The sequence below is a fragment of the Neopsephotus bourkii genome, unplaced genomic scaffold (assembly GCF_033783945.1).
Source record: "Neopsephotus bourkii isolate Nb327-2 ecotype Australia unplaced genomic scaffold, CSIRO-AGI_Nbou_v1 NB_998, whole genome shotgun sequence".
NCBI lineage: Eukaryota > Metazoa > Chordata > Aves > Psittaciformes > Psittacidae > Neopsephotus > Neopsephotus bourkii.
Genome location: NW_026901490.1, coordinates 2,475,101 through 2,494,936, shown reverse-complemented (window position 1 = coordinate 2,494,936; position 19,836 = coordinate 2,475,101). Strand labels below are relative to the sequence as shown.

At 37.5% G+C, this 19,836-nt stretch overlaps 1 protein-coding gene across 5 annotated transcripts in view; it reads right to left on the bottom strand.

The window, feature by feature from the left end:
* NRDE2 (NRDE-2, necessary for RNA interference, domain containing) overlaps window positions 1-7,889 on the bottom strand; it is a 29,118-nt gene extending 21,229 nt beyond the window's left edge. For 3 of the 5 annotated variants that reach the window (XM_061359944.1, XM_061359946.1, XM_061359949.1), the window contains exons 1-2: window positions 7,787-7,889; window positions 682-799 (exon numbers count right to left, since the gene is read on the bottom strand). In XM_061359944.1, the coding sequence (XP_061215928.1) occupies window positions 682-799; window positions 7,787-7,880 (212 nt within the window). In that variant the 5' untranslated portion in view covers window positions 7,881-7,889. The remainder of the gene's footprint in view (window positions 1-681; window positions 800-7,786) is intronic. The other 2 variants (XM_061359947.1, XM_061359948.1) reach the window with 1 other exon arrangement.
* Between the last annotated feature and the right edge of the window lie 11,947 nt (window positions 7,890-19,836).

Genomic DNA, 19,836 nt, shown 5'->3' with positions numbered 1-19,836 from the left:
TGTATCAAATTAAAAATTACTCAGATTTTGAACTCAGCAACTGCAACTTGAGTCCATTAATTATTAAGTACTAGTTGCAGTGTAGATATGCCAAGTATAGCAACTGTTCTAGTGAAGGTATTAAAATCAGTTGTTCAGCAAACATGGCTGCTTAAAGCTAATTTTTGTAAAAAAATGTAATCACCCACTTGAGTGATCAGCATGTTCTAACAGCACAACCTGATACATGAACTATTTCATTAATTCACATCTTCAACTGATTTTTAAAAAGTAAAAAACTCGACTATGAAATGGCTGACTGAACTGGTTTTCACAAAGAAATCGCAAAGATCATGCTTAATCTTTACATTATTTCAAGGGTCACTTAGGACATTCAAAAGCTAATGAAGAATTATGATCACTCAGTTCCCCTTCCATTCCAAAATAACAATGATTTAAATGCAGCTGTGAGAAAAAGAACATGGGAATGTAATTGCGTAAGTATAACTTCTCATTATTTTAAGTTGCAGGACATGGAAGCATTATTCATACTTTTATACATGACTCAGTTCAGGACTTCTAAAATAGAGAACAGTGGAATGAAAAGCAGCCCTAAAATCTCCTGATTTTGGTCTCGCATAACAAAAGATAAGCAGGAAAAAAGAAAGAGCCTGTTTTAAAGGATACAGAACTATATTCTACCTTCTCAGTAGTGGTGATTTTTCAGGGGTAAGATTTGCACCTTCTGTAGCACGCTGATGCAGTACCAGTGCATCTTCTGAGGAGAAGCTTGGGTTACTAAGCCAGTCCAATTCTGCAGGTAAAGAGAAGTGTGATATCTATATGAATTAGCTTGCTGTGCTTTCTAAAGTTCAGGGTTAATCTAGTTGACAGACAGCTAAATTCACAGCAAATGTCACTGAGTCATGAGTAAAAATGGAGCATATTGGAAAGCAGTCCACAAAATTTCCATTTAGCAGAACACGAGGTTGTAATGAGGTAAAATATTTAAGGAGCTGGAATCCTCCCTTGACATCAATATAAGCTTTCAAAAACCCACTATACAAGAAAGATTACTTGAAAGTTCATACCAAAAGCAGATAATATGTTTCATATGCTGCTATATACTTTAAAAAACCCCAACCTGTCCAATATTGATTTTTACAAAATGTACTTTACTCTCAGCATGGACACAATGTTATTGATAGGGACACCCAGTACTAATAAGAATACTCAAATGTTTTATACAAGGTCAAAATAAGTTACTGGATTCTCAGTTCTCAAACTACAGAATGTATTAGACTTCTAAATAGTGTGAGAAAAGGTTATTTGATGCTAATTTTGCTATATCAGCATTAAGCATTCTGCATCTAGCCCTCAGCCACTTCAGTCATCAGATCAGATACTGATAGGATGTGGAGGGGGAATTTTTTGCTATAATTTTACTGGTATTAAAACTTTCATAAAAAAAAATCATAGAGATTTCATTTCTAGAATTATTTTAAATATATTAAATTTTCTAACATATTAAACAACAAACATTATTTCTCACAAGCACAAAATTTAACAGCAGCCTCTCTGGTGCCAGACCACAGAAGGTAGCAACTAAAGGAATCTGGTCTCCCGCCTGCTCTGCACACTCTTTGCAACCATTTTTGCCTTGATGTTCTTCCTGTCACACTTCTGTCTTTGTGCTTTTGACTACACTGACCTCTAATCCTTAAATAGCACAAACTCATTGTCTGCCAAGCCATACATCTCTCCTCCTTCTACAGTATTTCTTTCAGAAATAGCTCTTCATACCAAATTCTTTCTTCTGTCTCAAGTCCATGAATTGTCCACAAAAGGATTTAAACTGAAGCAGGCTGCAGAACAGTTTGTTAGCCTAAATTAAACTCATCAAGCAGTATGCACAACCAAGCAAAGCTCCAGTTCACATTTCCCAAGAGACTGCCCCTTCTACTAAAGGCATGCAGGGAGGGCCACCTTCCCTGGTTCATCTTGAACCTCCATCTCTGGGCAGAGGAGAACCCACCATTCATGGCACTGTCAGAAACCAAACCCACAAGCACCCCAATAACAGGCTGCAGAACACTCCCACACTACGCACCAGCTCACCAAAACAAAGGATAAAGCCTGAAAAATAAAAATTCAGCTGTGTAATATACACATATATTATTGCAACCTTCTGCCTGGAAAGCAGAATCTCAAAACCTGCAAATCAACAGGAGATTTTTTATTTTCCCTTCCAGGAAAATGTTAAGATACATCAATGCAAAATTAGAATAAAATTTGAAACCTTAAAACCATGATCCTCACTTGCCTATCCAAAATATCATCTAAATCTATCATTTAAATTAACCCGTCCAAGCACAAATTCCTTCCTTTTAAGTATATGTCTGTGACTTCAAAACTGTAAATCTACCATTTACAACAGTAAATGGCAGATTTACAGTCTTCTATAACCTTTGGTGAGTTTAAGGAGAAAGATTTATGCACGATAATACCCAAGCAACATTTCACTAGCTTGTCTAATTATTACCCCCTGTTGTGGGGTAAAGTGTAATGCAACAATAAGTTACTGTCTTATTTCAATCTTGTAAGAGATGTATTAAGAACCAACCTAAAAATCAGAATTACTTCTCAGAAAACTTGCATTTAGTATTTTCCATGAAATACTAAAATGTTTCTCATGGATAATTTTCTAACTATTACATATTTAAAACACAAGGAGTCAAATTCATGTACCTGATAACTACATAATTAAATTTGAGTTAACAATTCAATATCTGTCACACAGTATACTAAGTACCATTTTATACCTGAATTTTTTGAGGTCCATTTATTAAAAGTGATACTGATTCTAAAAATAGTTATCTTCCTTATATTCAATTATTTCTGCTCATATGGTAATGAAGATCAGGTGTAAAGGAATGCAGGAACAAATTGCAACCCTACAATGTTTTTCCACTATTCACACTCTGGTTTTCATTAAAACACAGACAAATTCAGAGAAACTACAATGGTCCAGAGCACTCCAGATTTCAGTAAACGCAACTAACTTGTGAATAAAGCCTTTTATTTCTTTAAAGAAATAAAGGAGACAGTTCCTTAAAACAAAAATCCATCTTTGTTTTGTATTATATTACCCACATCTACCTAACAGAAAACATTACTGGCTGGCAGTCTCTGGTCTAAATGTGTATCACATAACAGCACAAAAATGTAACTTATTAGCCAGACAGATCTCCTTAAGATTATTATACCTGCTCCAAAGATATATAAAACTTATCTAACTTGTGTTTGGCCAGAACTCCAATAGCATACTTCAGTCATGAAGACACTCTCTGTAGCCTTTGAGCTTCTTTTTAATAAGATATTGGTCCCCGTTGTAATGTGTAATAAATCATTTATTAGTATTATTTTTCAATAGAAATAAATTTATTGTAAGGTAGTTCTGCAGTGATTTGAATGAAGAATTATGGTTCAGAAATCACCTGATACGTATTAATACTGACACTTATGATGCTTAACAAAACATTGGGTCATGGGTTTTAAAAGTAAGCTCAAAGGCAGAACGAAGTTAAATAATTTGCCTTTAGGCATACAGGGTTCTGAATTCAAGACATACAATATTCAGACCACTAAGAAAAAGGTCCCAAGATGTTTGACATTTAAGATCATGATCTAAGGTCTGTTAAAACACTATACATTAGAACAGGCTTTTTGTTAATTTCAAGAGAATAATGTCAGGTCCTCCAAAGATTGATGCAAATAATATATTTTTAAATATTATTCATCAGTGTAAACACTTTAGATACAGACCAGCCTGAACCAGGAAAAAAAATGTTTGCAAACAACATCAAGTATGCTGAATATTATAACCTTCAGCCTTATGGCACTACAGTGCAAATTAACCTCCAAATGGAGATTCAGATCCTAAGGAGCACTAAGAGCTTCAGTCTTAAAAACTGAAAAATATAAAGCAACAGACAGATTTATTTTTAAAATGACATTACTAATCATATTGACAAAATGGAGAGGAGAGGAAAAAAAAAAGAAAAAAAAAAGGCAGTAAAGGTCCAGCTGTTTAGAAGACACAATAAGACATGGGGCTGACCAATGATATAAATTTCCCTGAGGCACAAAAACACAGATTAAACAAAAGAGGCTAGACCTGAACAGGCAGAACAGGGGAAAGCAGTTACCTTTATATTTATCTTTTTAAAAGCCTGTTCTAAGACCAAACCACATTCTTAAAGAATGCATTGGTAAAGTTTTTAATTCCCCTCTTCCCTTCTGCAAATTAACTCAGAATTTGGGGTTTTAAGGTGTTCAAACAGAAGGATGAAGCCTGGATTTCCGAGTTGTACTCTCCATCCTTTACACTCCCCACTGCTACCACAGCTTCAGGAATTTATCTAGGTTCTCTAGACCCTTCTGTAGTACTTTGTCATGTCCCGTGATTATCAGCTGGGCAAGAGGGAGCCTCTGCCATGTCAGACTGTGATCTCAAAAATGTTTCCTAGTTGGTTAATATACAGATGCTCATTGCCAAGCCCATCTATCCTGGTAACAGTTCAATTCGTATTATGGCCTCTCTTGGAGCAGTGGCACTTTATCTAGACTTATCTTTCCTGAGCAAATGTAGATTTTCACAATCTGTTTTCGCAATTTCTCTCTCCCACTACAGCAAACATGACTGAAATGGTTAAAACTTGACGAGGAAGAGAGAGATGTTGAGGAAGTAGGCTAGCAGATAGATGCGCAGCAAGCATGTGTAAGATCCATTTCCATAGAATATTCGCCTTATAGCAAAATAATGTCTATTATCACTGTTAACTGTTAGAAATAAACTTCCAAGATGTCATCTTGACTAAACATTACCTGAAAGTATGTTACTCCCTTACAAAGTTACTCACTAAATTGGTGCAACACAATTAAGAGAGCACAAGGAGAATAAAGTTTATTTTTTACATTTTAAATTACTGTTTTAGGGCCCCAAGGAAAACTCACGTTGAGAAATGGAGTCATAAACATTAATCCCCTGACTGCCTGTAACTTGGTTCTACCTGAGCAGATGAGACCAAATTGCATTTTTTAAACACTGAAGGATCACACTGCAAGAACCAACCCTGTAGCACACTCAGTATGCGTCTGTGGATACACCAGGGAAATGTTCAGAATTCTCCAATTACAGTATTTTTTTAGCAATTTAATCAAACTGACCTAATACTTTGGAAAGAGCTGAACCATTTTTTCCATTACACAACACAGAAGTCCAAACCCCCCTGTAAATAATCTCCAGTGAATCAGTTAGCTGGATACAAGCATTTCAAACATCAAAATGCATTCCAAACTTTAAAAGTCTACCTTTAAATCTGTTATTATCTTTTCTTGTCATGTGTCTAAAAAGTTTATTGTTTTTGCAGATGAGACAACTGAGCAAAAAGAATAAAAAAGATTATAAAACTTTTGTAATAACATGCATGTAGCCGTTGTTGTTCTACTCTATCACCCACATTTCTGAGCACAACAGTAGAAGAAATCCAACTTCCCAAGCAAAAAAAAAATCCAAGAAAATTAAGTGTACAGTGCATGCCTACAGAGACAATTGTAAAGAGTTATGCAAAGCCTTTTGCTGCCTCCCAGAATCCTGAAAATCTGTTTTCACCAACAAAAAAAAAATCACTGCATCATCCTACCCATAGAATAGTTCAGATTCTAAATAATGCTGTGCAGAATGCTTACTACTGTCAGTAGGGTTAATTATTACCACTGCCTTGTTCATGGCTACTGATATACTTGCAATTTATCTTCTACCTACAGCTAATTAAGCTTGACAACATAATTGTAAGAAACCATATACGAAATTACTTTGTGCTCTAGAGGTTGCTGCAACTCGTCAATCTAGCAGGGCTGGAAGTGTATAGCAACACTTCTGTTTCAGGTAGCACTTACAAATGGTTTAGGAAGGTTTGTAAGATACAGAGGTGGTCAGAAGAATGGAACATGGACGGCATATTTACACTATTAACTCAAATTTTACAATAAAACTGTAAAGCAGTCCTAAATGACTGCAAAAGATACCTCAGTGTTGCATAAATACAACATATTCTGACTGCTGTATTATGATAGACTTTGGCTTCCTATCAGCTCTGAGGAAAGAGAGCCATCTATCAGAGAGATACCGAAGTTGTTCATCAAGTTCTCAAGTTCTCACAAGCTGAAAGTGTGAAATCTGATATATGCCACCATAAATGTGGTTCCGAGTTGATAATTTTTATAATTTGCACTGAAGTGCAGCTGTTAAAAACAGAGTACAATATTAACTAAAAAAAGCTCCATAAATTATGTTCCTTAAAGTTTTGTCAGTAATTCTCATACAAAAAACTTCCAGTAGATCAAAATATAGCTCACAAACAGTGCTAATAACTGAAATAGAAATACATATCAAAAAATAGTTTTAACATCTTTTTCGGTGTAATCTGATCTTCCAGACAGGTGGTCTGCAGTGACACAGACTAAATCTAATACATCTGTCCTAAAGTATAAATTCCCAGAGTTTTACAGTATAAACAAGGTATAACTACTAGAGAATTCTATTGTACTCCTGCCTAGCAGAGCAGCTCCTCCCTTCCTAGAAGCTGTAATTTGGGATCTTATGTCCACTACTCCCTGCGCCAAGTGTTATTACCAGAAAGGCTCCTTATCTCTGTACTGGCAGACCGATTATCAACAGGTGAACAAGAACTAACCCCCGTCTGCATTGCTAAAAGCTTCAAAAAGTCACCATACTGACTGAACCAAATACACAATAAATTCAGCCTAGGTAAACAATTATCTTAGTGTTTCCCCTTGCTGTAGTGCCTAGAGGACGGGCAGACGCGAGGCTGGTGGCAGCTGGTGAGCAGAAAGCCTAGCTCAAAACATTGCCCAGTAGAATTAGGACTATTCTATTGCAGTTTGTCAATAGATCACAGGGTTCTTTACTCATTTAATAAAACCGCAACTTCATAGACAGCAACCATGCCAGTCAAAGTGATAAACTGAATCATAATCTCATGACCTGCCACCAAAAAAAAACTTAAAAAAAATAAAAACATTAAAATTTGGCTTAATAAACAAGGAGATGAAAAGACACTTTTCAAGTTACCCAAGGCTAGTGGTTAAAAATAAAACCACAATCATCTAATTTTCTGCATAAAGCAAGCCTGCTCCACCACACACGAAGTTAACATACATTGATTTTTTCCAAAGGTATCTCACCAACCATGACTCCAACACCCACCAACTTATAGCTGGAAGGAAATCTGAACACACTTGAGAACCCGCCAATGAGCGGGCAACAGTTTTTATTAAAAAAAAAAACTATTTCAGATTCTCCCCAGTTATCTGACGGAAAGTAACTTTATTCAGCGCGCCAGCGACACGCCTTGCGCAAGGCACATCGCACGTGAGGGCGGAGCGCGACTGAGGGGCACAAGGCGCTGGGGAAGAGGGGGCAGACCGGGCAGATACAGCCCACACCGCGCTCACGAGCCTCCGGAAGCGCTGGGTACGGCCCACCGCTGCCGGGGGCCCAGGCCCCAGCGGTAGCACCGCCCATGCCGCAACCCGGGGCGGTGGGCGGAGCGCGACGGCCCGCAACGGGGACACGCGCGGCCTGACAAGGCCCGGCGGGGTAGGCAGAAGGGCCGGCACGGTGCACACGACTCTGTGTGAAGGCGAAGGGAAGCGGATGGGCTTCCCGAGGACCGGGGCGCGGAGGGCTTTTGGGGGAAAAAGGGTTCTTCTAGGACTTTACCTTTCCTGGAGCCCTCGCCGCTGCTGGTTGAGGGCTCCCCGGGCTCGGCGGCACAAGCGAAAGCCGGGAACAAGGCCATGTCTCGGCTTACCATCAGTACTGTCTGCCCGAAGTGGCCCGCGGCCCGGCGGGGCAAGATGGCGCCGTGGCGCCGAGCACTCTGGGAGGTGTAGTTCGCCCGCCCGACCTCTTAAAATGGCTGCGGTCCGCGGGGTTTGCTGAGGGAAATAAGGTTTAGTGTTGGGGTTGTTTTCTCATGAAATTTGCGTATCTTGCGCCTTCCGCTGCCGTCACTAAGGAGACTAGAGAAGGGAACTGCTGGGGGAAGAGGAGGGGATGGTGTTTCCAGAGCCAGCCTTTTCGTTTACCACCCTGTTGTTCCCGGGAACACAGGAGCAACAAGTCTCCTTGGGACTGGAACGTTCAGCTGTATAAAGGAGAATGTTGTAAGAAGGCATGCATCCTTTCAGTTAGTATCCACTGTATGTTTGAAGGCTCGTCTAGCCAGGCAGCCTGCCTCAAACACCAGCAGCAAGGGCTTTGGGAAGAAACAACTTCCTGCCCTTGGTCCTTTGTGAACTCCTGACCAGGGAGTTGCCCATTATGTTTAATAGTATCCATGAGCCTGCCCTCCATAAAGGAACTGGAAAAATAATTTTTTATGCTGTTACATTTCCGCCTTCTTGGGCAGGAAGGAAAATTAATTATGTACTGTCTGAAACAGTATTTCCTTTTTGTCTCAAGCCCAGTGCCTGATTCTTGCACTGTGAGGAAAAATAAGCGTCCCTACTCACTTTCTTTGCAAAATTTTATACACTATTAAGATATTTCACTTCAGTATTCTGTCTGGGCTGGAAAGTCTGCCTTTTTTCTTTATGTATTAATGCTAGTCCATAATGTTCTCCTTGTTGAATTTCTTTTGTTTTTCTAACTCCTACTCTAATACTACTGCATGACCAGAATTTCATGTAGTGATTAAGATATATGTGTACTATGGGTTTAGGGATTATATGGAATTACAATGGCTGTTTTGCTTTCTGCTCCTTTTCCAATACCATCTGATCATTCTATTTGGTTTTTGGCTTCTCCTAAGCTACAGTGTCTCGTAAGAGCCTATTCCTGAGTGGCAAAAGATAGTAAGTAACTAACTATTGTGTTAGATGTTAGGATTAGCTTCCCTGTACACACCGGTTCGCACTTGCCAAGCTGGTCTATTTGATCATTCTTTAATTTATTTCTGAAATACTTCAGCAACTTTTCTCATTCAGCTTTCCAGCTGATTAGCCTGAATACTTTTGCACCATCTGCAGACTTTTACAACTTTATGTTCACTACTGTTTGCAGCCATTTTGTAAATGTTGAACTGTCAGATTCCGAGGGATCCTGTTGGTGGCTTCTTCTTTTAGAAAACTATAAAACTATTTCTTTGTCCTTGTTTTCTACCTTTAATTTATTAATAATCCATAAAATGCTATTAATTTTTATCAACAGGAGAGAATAATATTAAGTACAGAGAGAAAAGGATTCAGAACAAAATGGTGGTCCTGGGAGCTGATAGTCTGGAAGTCATCAAATGAGTGAGGCTTGATTGCTAGCTTGGAAAGAATAGGCTTTAAAATATATGCTTACATACTGATGTGGAGCAATGTTTTTGTTCAAGTCTGTTAATATGTATCAAGTTTTGTAGTAAAACTTTGGAATGTGGAAAATGCAGTACATAAAACACAGAAATATTTATCTGCCTAGAACTGGTACAGAAGATACAGAAAATATCTAAAAGAAGCACATTACCAATTTGTGGCCAAATTCTGAAGAGACAATTTAAAAAAACAAACAAAACCTATCTCATCACATGTACTTTTTAGCCTTTTTCCTGAGAAAAGAAAGCCTGTGTAACTGTGCCACCTGAACATGTGTCTTTCTGTCTCCCAGGCATAATTTCTCCAGGTACTTTTAGAACTTGTGACCAGTTTCAACCAAGTTTAACAGGAGGTTACAGGTTATTACATTACTTCAAATTACATGAAAACAGGTGGCAATGCATAGCAGGATTTTCAGTGGGAGGAAAACTCCAGGGTGCATGTAGTTCATGTTGGGAGCCTAACCTACTGGGAAACTTGAGTCAGAACTCTCCTGTTCATGGTAATACTTTTTATAATCTTATTTGGGTATTTATGGAAGTTTGTAAATGCATTTATTCTGCATGCTTGAGCACTGGGAAAACTACCACCTATACAAAAAAATGCATTATTTCCCTATTTTGTCATGAACCAAACTCAAAGCCCTTTGAAGATGCTGTAGGTGCAGGATAAACAAAACGGATTTCATAACAAAATCATTGATTTTATTTGCTGGATATCATTACGTTGTCTCTCAGCTGCTTATAGTGATGGTAGCTAACAGCTTCTTAACAAAGAGAATACAGAAAATGTGCTTTTCGAGAGTAAAGCAAATGAAGAAAGGCAGAGTTTATAAGAATCCTAACTACAGATTCATGCCCTGCATCCCTAGAAATCAGCCCATAATCTGGATAGATGGATAAATTAATAAAGTTGTTATTATTGTTGCCATACATATATATTACTGTGACGTTTAAAAAACAAACAAACAAAACCCACAAAGCAAACAAACAAACCAAAACAAACAAAAAAAAAACAGGAAAAAAATTCAACACCCCACCACCACCATATTTAACACTGCCATATAAATGTAGGCAGTATTTTCCATTACCACAAGTGGAAGTTAAGCTGGCATGAATGTTGCTTTTAGATTATTGCATTTATTTGTACAAGTAGTTTGTATTTATCATTAGTAGAAATTAGCTATGCAATAAAATCTACATTGACATTTCCTTGACTTACTGACTGAGCAATGCCCATTCTGATGAAATGTAGTTTTCTGTAGTCTATTTACCCTCATGTCTACCAAGTTTTATTTCATACCTTTTGTATTTCATACCTCTGCAAAATACATTTTAATAATTTTATATAGATATTTTATAAGCCTTTACTGGCAAAAAATAGTATAAAAAAATTGTTTGCCTCAATACAGTTGAGCCAAGATGTTTCTTGGGATTTAATGAAGAACATGACCAAAACATCTCTTTATGTCTACAGTTAAGTTACCTGAAGCACTCAGCATTGTTTTTTTAGCTCTAGTCTAATAACAGCAAAGCATTAAGCCTTTTACAAGATGGGCAAAACTACAGGAGCAGTATACAACAAGGATTCCTTGCTAATAAGAAGGAGCAACTAACTAACTAGAGGAACTAATAAGTTCCTTACTTAAAAACAGTCTGGTCCACTTTTTACATTGTATCTACCTATTTAACATGTTAAAATTATTGTTTTTTTAATTAATAATCCATTTTAAGAATTTTGCTTCTTTGGAAAGCCTTACAGTGAGTCACGTACTGCACTGCCTAAGCAGATGTGTGAGCAACAGTGTTCAGTACATTGGGACTTGAATTCTTTTGTATATCTTGATAAAAATCATAACATTATAGGGGAAAAAAAACCCAACACCACAAACCTCTCATCAGGTCCATAATATTTTTCTTATTACAATAAAACTGTAGCAGACATTTGTGAATCTGACTGTTGTGGAATGGGTACCATGTGAGGCAGTAATTCAGGCCCCTCATCAGGGCCTGAAGGGCCACAGAGGAATGGTTTCATTCTTGGCCTCACACATTCACATTTTTCTCTGTCATTTTCTCCACACCCTAACTTTACAGCTAGTGATATCATGCCTTTCATATCTTTCATATTTTCTCCTGCTTCTCCAGACTTTCTACTTCCTCTGTAGTAAATCCTGTAGTTAGTGTTTCCTTCCAGTCTGATGACTGAGGAGCTGCTGCTAGGTTCATCTCTCTGTGTATCTCTCTTTGATATCTCTCTATAAGATATCAAAATACTGTCCTCTTTACAAATAAGGGTTTGTTCTTGTATGCAGAAAATTACAGAACAAGTGTTATAATATAGAGCTATTAAATGGTGTTATTTAAAACATACACAGTGGGTGCCTTGGATAATCAGAAGTAAAGGCAGCTATTCTGAGTAAGGGCTACATTGCACTCATTTAAAGGAATAAGCATCCCTAAAATAGTGTAAGATTTTGAGACTGTAGGAGCAGCGATCACATTAGGGAGGACAAAAAAAGGAATTCTGTGTTCACACAGAGCTAGAGGGACAATTTGATGTATTTATGTGTGCTGCCTTTGGCCTGCCTGAACAACCCTCATGGGATGGATTACCAGGCTTTCACCTCAGTGTCCCACCAGCCTTTTCAAGCCTTGTTGATATACCAAGTGTTGCCAGCATCATGTGACAATGTACTTGTCTCATGATAATAATGCTTATGCAGGTTACTCTCTTAATAAAAAAACGTGGTTTTAATATGACATGTTTGGCATGTTCCAACAGTGAGAGGAACTGAGCAAATGTAAAATTGGGTGCTATAGCTGTATCTCCCTGCAGTGAGACCTATAGAGCACAACACGGTTTCCAGTAACACATGTTCCTGTTCTGATGGTGTGCCAAGTTTCCAGCCTTCCTCTGCATTTTCCCAGCCCCTTCTCAGGTTTCTCTCACTAAGAAATCCTTTTGTCTGTGCCAACACTACTCAGATGTATTGAGATCTACTGAGTAATTTTACCAAGGGCTAATTTTTTATTGAGACCCACTCAGCAGACAGAAACGTGAGAGCTCCAGTTTCAGCTCTGCCAGGTGCAGCACACTGCCACAGAGCTTTAACCTCAGCACTGTCCCATGGCCAGCCGCACCAGAAGAGATGATCTCCTGCAGGAGCATTGTGTGTTTGGGACTTTAATGATGCCATTCCCCTTTGAAGGTGCTGTTGCACTTCCCACCCCTTCACCCTTCCCATCTCTGCCCTTCACTTGAAGAGGGAGAGGACTGGCCTCCCCTGAATCTGGATGTGGCCTTGCAGCACCACTGCCACGCTCCCAGCTCTCCTCCCCGCCTGCTTTCTTTCCCGGGCAACCAGATTCAACGCTGTAAACTTTAGGTGTGGCATCACTGGATCATTTTGCAAAGGAAACTGTATAGCTCTTCGTTTTCTCATTTTCTCATTCATTGCCTTTGTTTGAGAGTAGCAGCACAAGAAGACGTCTTCTAAGAAAATATTCTTAAATTTCTAGCTATTATTCTCCCAATCCTCAAAACTAACAGATCAAAACTGAACACAGTTTGGTACAAAGGTGTAATAATTTTGCATCTGTCTTTCAAAAACACTTCGATTGTATCTTTAAAGGGAAATGAGCTGACTCATATTTAGCCACAAATTACTAACTTTCTCTTAAGGTTTTAATTATATATTGTATTATATTTACAGTAAATATGCTAGATGAGGCTATTACACTGCTCTTAAATTTTATGCATTATATTTTACCTGTAAAGTACCTATTTTGCAGGTCATTGTGTATATAGTTTGTAGAGTCTTACACAAAGATTTTGAAAATTACATTATTGCTCACTGAAAATATGCAATTCTACTCCCACCTTCTTACAATTTAATAAATAACACCTGAATAAAATCTTAGCAGTTTAAATTATTAATAAAAAAGGGATATAAAATTGCAGGGAAGTGGTGCAAATATTTTTTCTTCAACATATAAAATTAAATAGAAAATAAACATATATAAGTTGATTTTATTCAGTGACGCATTACTGCTAATATTTTTACAAAGGCTGTCAGGCCATCTTTCTGTTGTTTTAATAAATCTGGAGATTTATTTACTGATCCAAGTTCTATCTGTAAAATCTTCAGTTATGATAAACGGGTTATCAAATGCTTGCTGGGTAGACCAGCTATTACAGCTATGTTTGATGGACATGTAAATGATTAGTGGATCAGTTCAGATATACCTTCTGGTTCTACACTTCAAAAACCTAAAGCAGATTTCTGCACTTGATTATTGAAGCCACATGGTAGTGCTTTCCTTGATCTTTGAACTAAAGCCATGGTCAGATTGACCCTGTGTGCATGTATGAAATATGTGTATGCTGTTCCATAATACAAAACAGAAGAAGCAACCAAATTAATATGAAAAAACCTTTGTTTCAAAGCCATACTGTAGATAAGCCTATTAGTTTAGACATAAACCTGTGACTTGTATTTTAACTTTTGATGTACATGCATGTATGTATATCTGAACATAAATCTGTATTTCTATATAGGTTACAAAAACTGAGGGTCTTGATATTGCTCCCAGTGTATTTACTGAGAATTTTGCTGTGAACAAAACTACATGGAGAAGAGGAAGGAGGTATTTTACAGAAAAAAGCAGAGCATTCTGTTTGCTAGAAATGTCCCCTAGCATTTTACACAGGCTTTCTCAGGAGGAATACTAGAGAATTTTAAGAAATTCTGAATTATCAGAACTTCCTGTATACCCCAAACCATGCCATTTTATACACTTTTTGTAGAGAAACAAGCCAAGGAGTTTGGCTCCTGAAAAAACCCAAACCACCCAACCAAAAAAATGTACCCCACCTCACCCCTTATTTTGGCCTATTTTTATCTTTCACCCTGGAGGCCCACTATCCTTCCTTTTAAAACAATACAAGAATAGATCTTCCTTTATAGGGATTATAGGTTCAGATATTTTCATTTGGGGGAGAGGTAATATTCCTGATGAAACTCTTAAAATGCAGCCTATGAAATACAGCATACTTAAATAGTTAGGATTTTAAAAAATAGGCTACCCTGTCTAACAGATGAGATTTTCCGTTTTCTATTGCAGTTAGCAATTCTGCTACATTTTCCTTGGGTTTCATGATTTCTTATGTAAAATCCATGCTAATTTCTCATTAAACTTTTCCCCAAGTAAAGTTGCTCTAGCCATTTATTCCTAGTCTGTAAGCTTTTACGAACGTAAGTCTGGAAGGGATGGTCTGAGTTCAGCCTTCTCTGCAGAAAACCTACCACTAAGTCTGTTCATATATGCAATTTTAAAATTTGTTGGGCTTTTTACCAACAATCCCCATTGCAAAGCACGTCCAGAACCTCCATTTTCTGATGCTTAGAAACATCCTGATTTCCTCCTTAATTTAATTCATGCTCTGTGTATATCCATCTGTTTCAGGGCCAGCATTTTCCTATGGCTTAAAATAGCTCTTCGCTTCACCAGGGTGCTAACCTGGATGTAATCTATGCACAGACAGTAATCATATGCCACTCAGCCTTTCTTCCATTAAGCAATTCTATAATTTTGTAAAATCAGTTGCTCAGTCCCCTGAATTCTTTTCACTTTTCTCAGATCATATTTTGAACTAGAATTGTACACAGACACAGTGGTTCTCTGCAGGATGGCCTGCATCTCATTCTCTACTGAAAATATTCCACAGCCCTGCATTTATTGTTTAGTTTGCTGAATCATACTAGTAGCTCATAAGGTTCAATAATTACACTTGAGCATTTCCAGTCTTATCATTTCCTCTGATTAATCCCTTATTATATCAGAACATCTTGTTATTAATCCCTAAGGACATGGCCTTGTATTTTGTAGTAAATTTACTTCTATTACTACAGGCTGCTAGGTCAACTGTTTTCTAGGAATTAAATTCTTGATATGGCTTGTTGTGAGCAAGGTGTATTAGTTTTTTCCACCACCAAGTTTAGTTATAGCATGCTCTTATTTTTGTGCCAGTGCCTTTAGAAAATAAGATTGGGCCCAGTGCTGGTATAAGAAGCCCCACTTGAAATCCCTCTGGTCTCATAGTGCCCTTTCCAGCACAGACCTATTTTCATCCCTCTTTTAGCCACTTCTTTATCTAACTTATATATTTTGTGTTATTTCCTGTTTCAGCTAATAATCTCATGGGTACTACGTTGTCAAGTGCTTTGCTGAGATAAAAATCATAGAATCATAGAATAGTTAGGATTGGAAAGACCTTAAGATCATCTAGTTCCAACCCCCCTACCACGGGCAGGGACACCTCACAATAAACCATGTCACCCAAGGCTCTGTCCAACCTGGCCCTAAACACTGCCAGGGGTGGAGCATTCACAACTTCCCTGGGCAACCCATTCCAGTGCCTCACCATCCTTACAGTAAAGAACCTCTTCCTTATATCCAAATCAATTGGATCTGTCACATTTCCAGCCATAAAACTTCTGCTGCCATTAAAGTTTACCTTTAGTAAACTTGGGCTGCATTTTATCCCATCTTCCATTTGTATCCATAGTGCTCATTATTTTCAAAATTTGTTTTAAAGCTTTGAGTGTTGTTGTAGACTAACAGAATAATTGCAAATATATTGAACATTTATAAAAAGTGAAACTTGCTATATAGTACCACCACAATACAACAGATGGATTAAAATCTGTACCACAAGCCATAAAATGTTGTGCTCTAGTTCTTACATTAGTCATTAATGCTTCCCCATTTAAGCTAGTTGAGCTCACCTAGTTTAGCTTCCTTGCCATGGTTCACGTTGTGTATATTGTCTTCTAACAGCAAACTTAGCTTTGTCTTTCCTTTCTACATTTTTGTTCTGAAAGCTGCAAAAATTACTCAGTAGGCTGGGGAGTGTAGCTAGATTATATATAACATCAGTGCTTTAGGGCTTCCCTTTCCTTTTGTGGTAGTTGCACTGTGCTACCTAAACCACTAGTCTTTTGCTTTTTGGTTTATTCTTTACAAGATCTAGGAAAGTCTAGGTTGAGTCCTTTACCTCCAAATCTCCAGTTAACAGCTTGCTTCAATAATTTCCCTTCTCCATTCCATATAGACCTTTTCCTTGTTTTTTACTCTAACTGCTGAGGTGGTTACTCATCCTGCTTCCATACTTGGAATGTAAATTCCAGACAGTTTTTGCATCTCTGAGTTAGATAAATTCCAGATCTCTGTCATGCTTAAGCTTCTGATTTATTCAGTCCATTCGTATACCTCAATTACTGTGTCTAATCTACCAACATTTGTTGTTATGGTATTAAAAAAGCCCTCCAAAACTTTGTTAAAACAGCATTGTTTATTCTTCCATTTAATTTGTATTTTTCCACCCTCAGAAATACAAGCTTGACATATCACTGGGATGGAACCAAGGCATTACTGGGACAAAGGAACAACAACCAGCTCATGAGTCCAGGCTAGACTTCAACAGCTTGCAAAATAAGTGTTATGGGTGGTCCAGATGTGTGAGGGAACGTGATACATGTATGGAGTGAGAAAGATTGCATTATTCTTTTTCACTCATACCTGTAAGTGTATCTGTAATTATACTCTGCTTCCAAAATACTGTGCACATCTCTGCAAAACATCAAGGTGGGAGGTAACCATAGTGGCCTTGGTGGATATGATACCTCTAATTATCTAGTCATTCTTGAGAGGTCAAGCATTGGAAACCAAAGCTTACAGCCAATAACAACAACAAAGAAAAGGTGTTCCAGGCTTATAATTAGTGATTCCATGAATGAAGAAGCCAAAAGATTGATTTCTATAACCAGTGTTTGCTTAAAATATGTTTTATGTTATGATTGAAATCATCTGGAATACCCCAAATTCTTCTAAGTCAATGTGTCAATACATAAGCTAATATAATTAAGCATTCTAATGATGAAATCACCTGGTGGATATTGTTTTTGTAAGTTATCTTGCTTCTAACTGTAGATTTGTAGAAAAGTAGTTCATACTGTTACTTGAGATCTGAGGGGTATGGGTAGGTGTAGGTTAAAATACAAAAGGAAGGAAACATTAACCTTTATCCTCCTAAAGGTTAAACACCTCATGAAACCTACAAGGCTTGATTCCAAAACTTTATAGGAACAAGGTTACTCATTATTTAAAATACTAGACAGAAAAAAAAAACAAACACACAAAAAGTTCTATTTAGTATTTTCTCCCTCTTCAAACAAGTGAGAAGTTTCTTTATCGAGGGAAAAGTATTGGGAAAATTACACAATAAAATCTCAGTACCTGAAGTGTATTATTCGTTTTGATCAACAGCCACCAGAGAAAGAATTGTGAGAAGCATGTAGAAAAAAGGAATAAAGTCTTTCCATAGAGCAATATGGGATCATTTGGAAAATAATTACAACAGAAAAAAAGGAAAAAAGAATCAGAAAAATGTAAAACTACTGAATTTCTGTAGTGTTATTTGTCAAGAACTTCTTCTACAAGTGGAAGAGTATTATTTAAATATGGTAAACCTCTAAAATGCTTCAGTGACAGTTTATTATTCCATACACTTTACTTTGATAAACAGCCTTATTCCATTCATTTCTGTGTACTCTTTCCATTATTTTCCATATTAGATATGAGCTGTTCTATGTATAATTTAGCCTATCAATTACATGAGGTTGTTATGCCAAACTAGAAACCATATATATATATATATAAAAAAAGAGAAAAATCGTATAGAAGTACACAGAAATCCAATTTTGCAATTTTTTAATGACTAAGAAGTTACTATTAGTGTTCACCAGTATATCCAGAACAAATTAATTAATCTTTAAAGTGTATCCAACCATAGTAGACAATCTTGTACTGGAAGCAATAAAACACAGCAGCTATATTTCCCAGGAATTGTAACCACTGATTCCTGGTACTTAGAACTGTTCAAGGTCCTAAAATCCAAGTAACAGTGAAACGGTACTCTACCACCTTTGTTACCAAAAGGGTGCCAGCAAGTTTTAGAATAAAGTACTTCTTTTCAGCTAAGCATATTGCCTTTTAAATGAAGAAAACACACCATATGCTTAAATCAAAAACTTCTGGCACCTACACACTGAAAGGGGAAGCCGCACTCCACCCCAAACTATGTTACAGCCTTTGGCAGAAGTATACAGTAGCCTCATATGAACTGTGGAATCTCTAAACACTGTCAAAGCAACCTTCATTTAGGAAGAGCTACATGAAACAGGCTCTGCTAGGTTTGTCCAAGCTCATTTATAGAACACTATACCTTGGGTTTGTGAGTTGGTGTCCCAAATTTGTAAGCAAACAAATGGGTAACAATATACTGGAAAGGAAAAAAACCTCAAATGTTGACATTATAGAACTGCTTGAAGAGCCATAATCATTAATGGAGGCCATATACTAGAGTACCACTACTGAAATATGAAGCCTTAAGATTTTAAGACTTAGTCTAGAAAGCACTATCTTTTAAAATGCTAAGATCAGGGTTTTTCTTTGGCTGATAGAAGTAATTACCCTTTATTGCTATTCAGTAAATATTTGAGAAAGGTAAATTAATAGGACGACCTGTTGCAGACAAGCCCGGAGATCACCATATTCAGATAATCATCACAATATGTTCAGTAAGTTGGTCAGGAACATAGAGAAGTTGGGGAGGGGTACAAGGAGAGACAGAAGAGTTTAGGGAGGAAGGAAAGCAATAAGAGAGGCTAGAGTTAGAAAATAAGAGATGCTAAATGCTAGTTAATAGTGTAGCCAAACAGAGAGTTTTCTGGTAATAGAATCTGTTCAAGTCAAAAGAAATACAGTGTTTGCAGGTGCTCTCTGTTGTTGAGGGATCTCTTTCCCTGTGGTTGCCAGCTGTGTTTTGATAGTCAGATTGGGTGGGAGATTTCTCCAACTCTTGACAGTTCTCTTCCCTGTTGAGGAAACAGCTCGACAGCCATCAGTTCCTTTGCTTGTCAAGGGAATTTTTTCTTTTTTTTTTTTTTTTTTTTTGCTCCTTGGAAAAGTGCTTGTATTTATTCGCTTTGTTTGGATTTATTTTCCTTTTCAATGATCTTTCTTGTACACAAGGATTCTCAACCTTCTCAAGGAAAACCTATAATATGCCACTCCTAGAAGTGACTCCTGAAGCCTGGTGATCATTTGTGCCCACCCACCCCATACATTTTCCTTTCCCACAAGTGGAGCAAGAGGAGGCAGCAGCAAAGACAAGCAGGGATTTATTTCTCTATAATTTGTGGCCCCCTGACACCATGCCTGAGGGGTAGAGAACTCCCTGCAGCCACTTTGTTTGTAGCTTTTTCTTCATTGAAGTTGCTGACAAAACTGACAGGGAAACCTGAGGCTCTATTGTTTTTCATTCCCAACAAGCCATGAAGTGCAC